At 30.8% G+C, this 12,077-nt stretch overlaps 1 protein-coding gene and 1 long non-coding RNA gene across 7 annotated transcripts; one reads left to right on the top strand and one right to left on the bottom strand.

Annotated features, from left to right (window-relative positions):
- The first annotated feature begins 14 nt into the window (after positions 1–14).
- On the top strand, positions 15–1,431 carry LOC143896086 (uncharacterized). The gene is made up of 3 exons (XR_013256558.1): positions 15–385; positions 621–692; positions 1,175–1,431. It is a non-coding gene; the product is annotated as an uncharacterized LOC143896086 (long non-coding RNA).
- A 3,604-nt stretch (positions 1,432–5,035) lies between these two features.
- Positions 5,036–12,041, bottom strand: LOC143896079 (uncharacterized). Of its 6 annotated transcripts, none has more exons than XM_077403630.1 (8): positions 11,780–12,041; positions 10,976–11,098; positions 10,500–10,790; positions 9,635–9,775; positions 8,356–8,580; positions 7,344–7,542; positions 7,007–7,120; positions 5,036–5,229 (listed from the first exon to the last, which is right to left on the bottom strand). In XM_077403630.1, the coding sequence occupies exons 1-6, from the start codon at positions 11,910–11,912 to the stop codon at positions 7,499–7,501; spliced, it is 957 nt and encodes a 318-aa protein (XP_077259756.1). In that variant the 5' UTR covers positions 11,913–12,041; the 3' UTR covers positions 5,036–5,229; positions 7,007–7,120; positions 7,344–7,498. The 6 variants fall into 6 exon arrangements, 4 of the variants coding, with proteins under 4 accessions (XP_077259756.1, XP_077259754.1, XP_077259753.1 ...); XM_077403628.1 differs by having other exon boundaries at positions 7,203–7,893; positions 11,780–12,037; XM_077403627.1 differs by having other exon boundaries at positions 7,344–7,893; positions 11,780–12,037.
- Positions 12,042–12,077: the final 36 nt, after the last annotated feature.

Here is a 12,077-nt window from a genome sequence, read left to right as displayed (position 1 = left end):
AGTAAGGGCACGCTCCCCCTCCGAGGGGAAAGCAATTATTCAGAAAATCAACCCTCCTGAATAGCCGGGGACCGCGAGAAAATAATCGCGGCAAAACAATACTATATATGCTCTACAGACGAGTATCAAAGAGGGGGAACACGAGCGCAGGCATCATGAAAATTATAGACAATAGACAATAGACTGCAGGGAGTGGGCGATCTAGTGAAATTCATTAGTCTATGGTCAGGTTTGTAGTACCGTATCATGCATTTTTTTTCCGGGTGCGGCACCCGGCACCGAATGACAGCCATTCACAGCTCAACTTATCGGAACTTGTGGTGATAGGTTATAATTTCTTCGAAGCTCTCATTATTATTCCAGGCTTTCAATCTCAATTTCAAAGGTACGTTATTGTTTGTGCACGTCTTCTGAAGAGTGGGAACATTAAATTTCGTACATATTACTTATACAACTGTTTATATTAGAAAATGAGGTGACAGCATTTTTACATTTTTTCAATTGTTACTAATTATTTTACATTCCCACTCTTCATTAGTGCCTATACTTTACTCCTGTAAAAGGATTTTGCGATCTATAAAGCCGTTTTAAAGAACGAGCTTTGTTTTGTCGGTATTTAGGATCCCCTTAAGTGCCAATAAGCGGAAGAAGAAGAAGAAGAAGACAGCTTAAAGGAAATAACAACCGCTGTGGTAAAGTTATAATTTTATAAACAATTTTACGTTTGTATATTCTGAAAACTTTACAAAATTTACATGAAAATATTATTGTTTATGTGAGATAAATTTTTTATACGATTAATACATCGGTTTCTTTAATAACTTGAAGATTCAATGTTTTCATTAACTTATATTATTAGTGATTGGTGATTTATACATAAATTAAATTTTTCTTTGTTTTTAGATGAGAACATTTATAGAAAAATAAATGTAGATTTGTGGGATTGTATACGTATATATGTATATGTATACATGCATATATATATTTTTTCTTTGTATGGATTAAAAAATAATATTGTTTATTGAAAATGCAAGTTAATTAATCTTTGTCTGGCCTGCTGGCCACTTGCCAAATCTTCTTCCTGCATGTTTTTTTGTACGTTATTTTCTTGCACTTTTTCGGGACGTATATCATTCAAAACATCAAGGCGTCCACCATTGCAAATGTTATGCAGCACAGAACAGGCAACAATAATCCTTCCAACCGACAAAGGACTGTATCGTAACATTCGCTCTTTGAGGATACACCGAAACCTAGATTTGAGAGTTCCGATGCATCTTTCTACACAGCAACGTGCTTTAACAAGAGCATCTGTATAGCGGCTATCAGGCGTATTTGGTTGGGCATTGACAATAGGAGTCATCAACCACGGCTGCTGTGGGTACCCAGAATCGCCAATGAGCCACGTGTCGGTGTCTTCTACAGCAAATTAAATACACGTCATTGAAAATTGTATATACACTTATAATGCATTAATCGTTTGTGTTAATATATGTATGTATATGTATATGTATATGTATATGTATATATGTGTCAATCAGCTATTTTGACGACAGTTTTTAGCAAGCATTGGCTCTTTTGACGACATCTGGCTATTTTGACGACGGTCGTCAAAGTTTTTACAGTTCTATTGTATATTTTGACGACTGTCGTCAAACAGACCGTAATGATCAATCGGATAATTCAACGACACTGTATAGATTGACGACATAGTGTAGATCATTGACATATAGCATAAAAAATTTTTGACATTACGTGAGGTTAGAAAATTTGTCATCGTATTATTTACAATTAAATACATAATACGATGACAAATTTTCTTAAAGACGATGTAAAAGCAATATTAAAGCATTGAAATGGAATAAGCGTGAGGTTAGAAAATATCTATCGATCATCGATCAATCACATCAATCGATTTCATACTAAATGTTATTGGAATATAATAGGTACATATTTGTGTAATCATTAATATAGTGATTACACATCAAGGGTAATAAATGTTAAACGAAGATAAGTAAATCATTATACATATCATGCGTGAAACGGAACGCACCTCGATGTGACATATTTTCTAACCTCACACTGTCACAACATTTTAATGCCTTATTATTGCTTTTAAACAACGTGGTATTGTATGAGCATTGAACATTGATGGTCTTATCACAGCATAGATTTCAATAGCAGAGACAATACCATTGAAGACTATGTGATGGAATCATCAACGCCCATTTATTGAATTTGTCTATTAAGGAAACAATGATACTGTACTATTAACATGCATGTTACAAGATTTAATATGCGTTGCTATTTAGTTAATGTATGTAGAAGGAAATAATATTTTAACATTAACAAGGCAAAAAGAAAAAATGGGAAAAGGAAAAGATTTCATAAGGTAAAAAATGACACGGTTTGTATTTAAAGTTACATATGTATTCTAAAACTTGGTAAAAAAAGAAACGAAAGAGATAAAACAAGAAAACAGAAAAAGCGCAACTATATAGAACACTCATAAGAACACTCATTCACGTAGTTATCATTCATATTATAAAGATGTTTTGTACAGACGGCGTCAATAATGCCTTCCACCTGAAGCATAGTACATGTAACGTGCACTATAGAAATCCCCAGAACACAGCTAGGAAGGCATTAATGACGCCGTCTGTACGCTATGGCCCAGTTTCACAAACGTCGATTAACTGTAACCTTTGATTAAACTTGCTTTTCGTCTCTTTCTAATTGTCCCCCTTAGAAAGAGACAAAGAGTTTAATCGAAGGTTACAGTTAATCGACGTTGGTGAAATTGTGGTGAAATTGTCCTTCCCTAGATGAAAAAGCGGGTGAAACTTTAAATGGGGATAGTTAGAAAGAGATGCAGAGTGAGTTTAATCGGAGAATCACGTTAATCGGAGACTGTGATACCGGCCCATAAACGCGGAAACGCCGTGCGGCAGAGTGCGTTAACCAATCACAAATTTTGATTTTGCCGCAGGCGACTTGCGGCAACCTTCTGATTGGTCAACGCACTCTACCGCACGGCGTTTCCGCGTCTATGAAGTCTTAGCATTACTGCTGGCAATTATGTAGTTCCGTTTATTAGCGTTTTCTCATTTCCCTTCAATTTTTATATCTTACAAACCACCATAGGTATAATAAATAACATCAAAGAACGACGATAAATATTGTAATTAGCGTGATTGGAGTTATATGTGTTTTACACTCAGTATATTATACACGTATATGTATAATATACTGAGCATTCCCACTAGAGAGCTTCTCTGCTAGATCTGAAGGATAGAAGATATGCTTACAGTGACGATTTCCTTTTCTAACATTTAGGTTAGGATACAATTAGAAAAGGAAATCGTCACTGCAAGCATATTTTCTGTCCTTCAGATCTTGCCGGAAGATCTCCAATGAGAATGCTCAGTCTATTATGTACATCTATAGTTTTACAACATCATCAATTATACATCTCGTATTAAGGCCATCGCACACAAAATGCATAGCTTAGCATAAGCTTAGCATAAGCATAGCATAAGACCTATGAGCATCCAGCATAAAGTCGCCATATCGATTTACATAAGATGCTCATTGGTCCAGCGGTCTTATGCTATGCTTATGCAGCCTATACAATTTTGTGTGCGATGGCCTTTAAGCGGGGAGCACACACTTCTGCACAACGCATAATGCGTAAGCATAAGAAAATTGATTGGTCTATTTCCTTATGCACATGTGTATGGACCAATCAATTTTCTTATGCTTACGCATTATGCGTTGTGCAGAAGTGTGTGTCCGGGCCCTTATCGAGGTAACAATGATGGCGTAAACGACGATGCTTTGGAAGCTGGCTAATGCTTCTGCCCACAGGACGCTTGCCGCGCGGCAAGAAGCGACGCAGTAGCCAATCAACGTGTCGCTTTTCCGTAAGAACCAAAAGTTTATTGGCTACCGCGTCGCTTCTTGCCGCGCGGCAAGCATTTCCGCGTCCTGTGGGCAGGATCCATAATCGCTAATTACAATTAACTTTTAAGAATCAGGCGATAGTAAAAAAACTGAAAACTGCCGTGCACACCGCGATTGCCCCTCTCCCCGATAATAATCTCGGTTAGAGCACAGTTTACATATGAATTCATGTACAGGGTTGCAGCGACATACAGGGTTGTTGCGGTCAGTATGATGGGTTATCCATTCGTGCAGGCGCGCAAGATTATTCACAGTTGCATTCACTTTGACGCATTATATTATATGTGAGTGATTATAATGTGCCAAAGCCTACGCAGCTGTGAACAATCATGGGCCTCTGCACGAATGGGCAACCCGTCATTCTGACCTGTATGTTGGAGCAACGACTGTACATCACTTTTGAAAAGACTTTCGGATTTTTCTAAGTTATTTAAAATAGTGTCTATTTCTACATGTTTTAACAATTGAAGTAAACAGATATTTTAAATTAAAAATAAAAATGTAAGATACATATGACATATGACATACAAGTTTAACATAAACATTATTTTTTATTATATTAATAAAACAATAAAATGCATTTTTAATTAAATTGTAGTAGATAGTGAGATATCATGTTTTATATTTAAAAAAATGTAATTAAATAAAAAAATTGGATTTTATGTTTATATTATACCTTATTTATATACTGTTAGGGTAAAGTGCATTTTTCAGATCAGATCTTAATTCGGATCAACAAATTTTAAATGCCTTTCTAGCCGACTGTACCCATCATATATGTGGATTTTTTTTATTATTGTCTACAGCTATAAGGAATAGCTATAGACGATAGTGAAAAATAATCCATATGTGATAGGTACAGTCGGCTAGAAAGACGTTGATCCGAATTAGGATCTGATTCAAAATATGCACTTTACCCTATACTTTAATTATATTGTGCTTTACTTTGATGCTTTGCAAACCAATATTAGGCATGTTTAGAAAATCTCTAGGAAGTACGTAATATAATACATATTAGCATATGATTACAGTAAGAGAATTAAAAACAGGTTACTATAAATTGTAAGTATAATTGAAACAGTTATAAATTTTATATTTATTATTTTATAATACATATATCTTACATAGCATGTATCTATAAGCACAAAATATTCTGAAAACTATGTGTAGGTAACTTTGCATCATTTTTTTCTAAATAATATCCAAAGGGATCAAGAACGACTCGTTTTTCACTTACAGTCTATCGTGTACGATTAGTATAAGACACTGAAAATATAAAAAAGGATAATTTTAACATTAATATAATGTTTTAATGTATGTGGAATATATAAACAATTACATGCATAAAATAATTTTTTGTATAGCCTGTGTAATATAGCATATATTTCAGATAATAATATGTAGAAATCACAGTATAAATAAGTAGTGCTTAGTTTATGTACAATCTAAGTACTTTTAATACAATTAACTTTCTGTTGTACTATAACATAAGTTTATCGTCAACTTTTAATATATGAAGTATTTTAACCTTAGAATTGTATGCGTCAGTAAAATTATATATGGTGTTTTTTTTTACTTCATGTACCAATCATTTCCGCCAATTATTTCAGAAAATATTGGTTTATTGGTAAAGTTTTCAGATAAAAGTTAGAGGATTTAAAAGAGGCCATTAGGCGATCTTATTAAATTTTGGGTCCAGTACCAGTGTTAAGCCCAATAAAGCTGAAGTCAAATTTTTTAAATATATAGACATCCTTTTTTGTATTATATCTTTCTCTACTAATTAGTTTGAATAACTTTTGTCTGAAACATTTTTCTATTTGCGTAATATTTTTTTTGAAATATTCAAGAAAAATTTGGTAACTTTTTTAATATTTAGCCTACGATTCTCGATAACTGTTTATCCGAGGAAAAAGTGGTACAGGACTTTTTTGCCTGATTTTGTCTCAAGAATATGATATTGCAATAGTACAATTTTTTTTTAAACATTTGTGTATGCAATCTTGAAGCTTTCATGTATACACAAATATTAAAAAAATCTAGACAACTATTGCAATAGCACATTCTTGAGACGAAATTAATTTAAAAAGTTTTGTACTACTTTTCCCTCCTACAACCAATTATCGAGATATCGTAAGCTAAATATTGGACAAGTTACCAAGTTTTCTTTGAAAATCTCAAAAAGTTTACACAAATACGCAAATAAAAAAATTTTTCAGACAAAAATTGTTCAAATTAATTAGTAAAAAAAGATGGTACAATAAAAAATTAGGGTTTTTATTATAGAAAAACAAGTTGAGTCTTATTGGGTCTAAAGTGGATGCCAAGTGGAACCTAAATTTTAGTCAGCTCATCTGATGGACTTTAAAAAAAAAGTGATGATATTTTTATTTAAAAATGTCATATAAGAAACAATACTGTTTGTTTTAACTATACAACACAGTATTATTTGTTTCTAATTATTTTCCGAGGGAGTATTTTATTTAAAGAAATTAAAGATCATTGCACGTAACAAAATTTTAGTTGTAATCATAAGGCCGTAGGAAAATAGACCAATCACACTTGATTATTCTTCAAGCGCGAAGAGAATAATCGACTGTGATTGGTCTATTTTTTTACGGCCTTACGATTACAACCAAAACATTTTACGTGCAATGGCCTTTACGGTATTATCATGCTATGCCATTGTTCTATTATGAAGAAAGAACAAGTTTTCATGGAGTAAAATATAAATATGAAAATTATATTATAATTTACACAACAATTATTATACATATTTTAATAAAACCATGAAAACTTGTTCTTTCTTCAAAACAAAATAGTAGCATGTTGACTCAGTAAAATTTTTTAAATGAAATACTTCCTTGGAAGATAATTGGAAACAAATAATACTGTTGAATCAGTTAAATCAGACAGTAAATATTCTCATGTAACATTTTTTTTTGAAATATAAGCACTACTGTTTTGTTTTTCTGAAAAAAGTAGTGCTTCTAAACTTTTGAATAGTGTAACGTATAAACATATATATTACAATCATACTTACAAAATTTCTATCTTTCCTTTTTTTATTTGTATCCATATTTATTATATTTTGTTCATTTCTGCATTATTATCTGAATAACTAACCACTCTCTCAGAGGTTCTAAATCATCTGAATCTATAATAAAAATATGCATATATGATAAAAATAGGAGATAAGATTAAAACATACATTTTATATTTGATATATTTGCTATTACTTTAGAAAAAAAGAAACACTTTTGCAGCGATTCTATGCTTTAACATCATATCAAAGTAATCTCTCAATTCTCCCGTCAATAGAACTGGTACTGTTCGTCCAAGTTTACCTCTTAATCATTAAGACTTAATGTAAAACGTACATATTTTTTAGCTATCTCTTCGGCACATGTTGAAAGTGCTTTATACGTTTCATTTGTTTCATAATTAATTTCTTCATAAGCCTTGTAATCTTCAATGAGTGTTCTTTGTATCTCTCCAGCTCTACGACGGTTGAATACTTGTACTGATGTCAATGTTACTTTTGCGAGTGTAAGCCATACTTCGTAAGAAAATTCCTCTCTTAAAACGTTATAAGCTATTTGACGTTTTTCTTGTAAAAAGTGGTAAAATCTAATAATATCCGATTTAGAAGGGAGAACAATTCTTTTATGTCTTTTATTTTGATTTATTGTTTCAAATTGTTTTAGTAATATGTGTTGTAAATCTTCAGCAACTAATTTTATATATCATAGTTTTCTTTTTTAATATTTCAATTAATTAAAATTCTTCCAAGGTTTTTTATCAAACTTCCAAGTGATGATGCTAATAATGGAATTTTATAATATTTTCCACAGAGAGATAAACCTGCCAATGTTTTAATTGCTTTAATGCAGGCATTGCTGTATCGTGGAAAATAAATGGAAGCAAAATCTGTAATTTAGAAATATGTGTTTCAATATATGTAATAAACGACGGACACTTCTCAGTTTTTGTTTTATCATGTTATCATCTTATCATGTTATGCTTTGATGCTTTATATTTCTCAACAGTATAAAAAAAATTAGATTAGATATCACAATTTCTTTTATGGAAAGAGAAAATAAAAAAATACAAATTTTACATAAACAGCAAATAATCATATTTATCACAATGGCAATAATAAGATATATAAACAGTTATCATATTAAATTATTCATAAAATATAAATAAAATGTTATATACAAATTATTCTCCTCACTTATTTTAGTTTTATTAAGATTTAACTTAATTACGAGTTAAACTAATTCTTAGTTTGTTTCTATTTGTCAAATATAAAATCGGAGATATTCAAATAAAATGTTCCATTTATTAAATATAAAGCTAATGTTTCTGGATTATTTCGAGCACATTTACCTGATCCATTTAACGTTGATATGTCCAAACTACTGAATACATTTATTGAACAGTTAGTATCTTTTTTAGTGGATACATCTTTTTTTATTTCTGATCTTATCTGATTTATTTGAGTTTGAATTATGCTTTCATCGGACAAATTATTTGATGATATGTAAAAAGAGTCTTTATCAATCACGTTTTTTAAACTGTTGTTTTGTGAATTAGTATCATTGCAAAGATAATCTGGAAAAATTTAAAGTACATATATTATATAGATATATATATTTTTTTAGTTTCTGTTACGGAAAGAAGAAATGGAAAAAATATACATTTTACATGAAAAACAAATGATATTTATCACAATAGTTTTAATAAAATACACAAACACTTATCACTATTAAATTATACGAGAGGCGTTCAATAAACAACACTTCTTTTTCTCATTCAAAGTTTGTTTGATTGCAGTTATAAATTTGTCATATTTTTCCTCAATTCTTTCTATACAAAAATCAATTTTTTAACATAGATTTCATTCAATTCTATGATTTTACACCATTTAGACATGAGAGACTGTGTAGCCTTGCGGTATCACTCTACTGGTCTACCTCTCAACCACATTCTTATTTCAGCTATGACTTTTTTTGTTATTGCCATCTCTTTCTGCAGATAGGATCTTTTAGAGATGACCAAAGAGATGAAAGTTGAAAGGTGCAAGAGGATTGTAGGATAGGTGACGAATGACAGTCCACTTATTGCTCGTATCTTGCAGCTTTCATATCTTAGGTTCTCTGAAAAATACAACTTGTAGGAAGAGATAGAATAATAACAAGGAAGTCACAGCCGAAGTAAGAAAGTGATTGAGAGACAGACCAGTAGAATAGTACCGCAAAGCTACACAGGCTCTCATATCTAAGTAGCGTAAGGCCACAGAATTCAATGCAGACTATGTTGAAAAACTGATTTTTATAGCCAAAGAATTGGAGAAAAATATGACGTATTAAAACTGCAATAAAACAAACCTTGAATAAAGAAAAAATATGTTGTATTACTTATTGAAGGTACGTAAAATATAAAAAAATGTTATATACAAACTATTTTTTTTACCTATTTTATATAATTATATTAAAATATTAAATTAATTCTTAGCTAATTTCTATTTGTAAAATATAAAGTCAGAAATATTCAAATAAGATGTTCCGTTTGTTAAATATAAAGATAAAAACTCTCTAAAAAGAAATATAAGTTGCATATTTACAAAAACCAATATTATAAAAATTCTTTAAGTAAATTATATTACCTTCAGTGGAAACACGTCTATAAGTCTCAGCAGTATTCTTTGACATAGTACATGGTAATATATTAGTATCGGCTTCGTATACTTGTAATGTATTTCCATTCCAATTCCAGAGTAAGTTTGCAGAATTTGTTTGTACAATGTCTAACAAAAGATAATATATAATAAGTATAATAAGTAGAAAGACATTATTAAAGACATTATTAAATTGTACAACATATTATACATGGTGTGTCTAGAAAGTAATAAAAATTATTTTTTTGCGCTTTCCAGAAGAGCTGCGTGAGGAAAGTGGGGGTCGAGGTAGTTGAGGGGGAATCTCAGGTAGTTATACGGTCGGACTCTCCTCAGTTGAGCCCGAGCCTTTTGAACGGTCAGTACGTTACAGAAGTGCCTTTGTTTTTCACTCTCGTCGCGGACGACCCTGTCTTCAACATTTCTAACGTTTCTGAGAAGCTGTTTTTCCGTTTTATGCAAAATTTAATTGCGTAACATTGCTCGATGCTCCTCTGCATTGTCGTCCCTGACGAAAGTGAAAAACAAAAGTGCATACCGTGTAACGTGCCGACCGTTTAAAAAGCTCAGGTTCAACTGAGGAAGGTCTGACCCTGACCGTGTATCTGAGATTCCTCCTCAACTAACTGGACCCTCACTTTTCCCACGCAGCACTCCTGGGGAGCGTAAAAAAAAATCATTTTTATTACTTTCCGGACACATGCCCCCAGGTTCCGTAAAGCGCATATGTGCGCATTTTCTATAGTAAACGTTACGTATGCTATAAATAAATGCGCGCATATGCGCTTTACGGGACCCCGGGCACGTATGTATATTATATAATCATAGATTTTAATAAAATTTAGTATCAAACCTTCGTTTAAACTTTCGATATTATGCTGTACATTATCTGTTGTAATATGACACTCTGATTCTGTCGTTAATCCTATTTCTTCTCGTATTAAAATATTATCTGTTTCATTTTGACCGTACATACAGTCTGTATGATCTGATACATGTATCGTATTATTTATAATTACAGTTGTACTTTTATCTTTTATTATATTGTTCACAATATTGTCATTACAATCAGCAATGTGATTCCCATTATTTAATTCTGATGAATTTGAACTTATAAGATTTGTTATTATTTCCTGAGTGTTCTCTATAATGATATATTAATTATATTAATTATTGCAAATACATATATTTCACATTAACATTACGTTGAATAATATATATTGTACACATGTATCTTTTAAAAAAATACAATTTTATTACAGAAATATTGATAATCTGTTTTTTCTTTTATATAAGACAGTAATAAAAAATTATATAATAAAATCTTACCATTGCTTTGACTTGCAGGTGAGGATGTTTTACAACACATTGGTTGTGAAATATGGTGCAATATAATTTTAGGTACATCAGCGACTAATGATTTTTTAATACTATCAAGTACATCAAAACTTTCTGTAAAGATGTGTAATAAATGTTTATATAGATATATGATTTTAATATACAAATATTTGACAGACAAATGTACTGTAACGTAACGTATATATACACAAAATAAATAATTATATAAGTGTACAAAACTATAATCAAATAGATAAATAATTTTTACATAATAGATACTATTACATAAAATTAACATTACATAGGTAAAAAAATTGTACATAGCATTCATAGCTTTCACTACATCAACAAATAAAGCTTATTTTGTAGACATACAAACATCTTACTACATTTTACAACAAAAAGGACAAGGTCGATCATGTCCAATGGTTGTAAAATACAGCGAGAAAAAAGTTTCATAAGGAATGTAATTGGTAAATAAAAAATAGTTTTTTATACATGTATTGAGTAATAAGATCTTCTAAATTTCTTTTCTGAAAAATTTAATCTACTTATATATACCGAATTTAACTTGTTTATATTGTTTATAATTTCTTATTATATACATAATACATTTACATATATGTGTTTATATTTATATATAAATACTTTTATTAAAATCGATTCATTTAAAGGTTATGTAAAACAGTATTCGTTCAATAATTATTTAGTTATTATGATTTGCAATTATAAAAATTGTAAATAATATAAAAATATAATATAAAAATTGCAAATAGTATAAAAATTAAATATTACCATGACGAGGCACGACACGACAAATATATCTCTTACATTTATATTTTGTTATATATGTATTTTTGTGCCTGACCACATCTCTTGCTTTACATATGTAATGTATTCCATCGGTAAATACGACAAGAACAAACATTATTAATTTCTTAACTTATCTTATTATCTATTTATTGGAAAGGCACTTGGAATTGACGGTATTACTAGAGAGTCTTAAGTAGGTTAAGTAGGAGAGAGGCACCAACATGTTGAAAAAAAAATAATGCTGGGTTTACAATAGGCGCGTTTAGCAGACCAAGCCGCT

This window comes from Temnothorax americanus, unplaced genomic scaffold (genome assembly GCF_048541705.1).
Source record: "Temnothorax americanus isolate GAGA-0224 unplaced genomic scaffold, ASM4854170v1 Scaffold179, whole genome shotgun sequence".
Classification (NCBI taxonomy): Eukaryota; Metazoa; Arthropoda; class Insecta; order Hymenoptera; family Formicidae; genus Temnothorax; species Temnothorax americanus.
The sequence above is the reverse complement of the archived record's forward strand: the minus strand, read 5'-3'. Positions and strand labels throughout refer to the sequence as shown.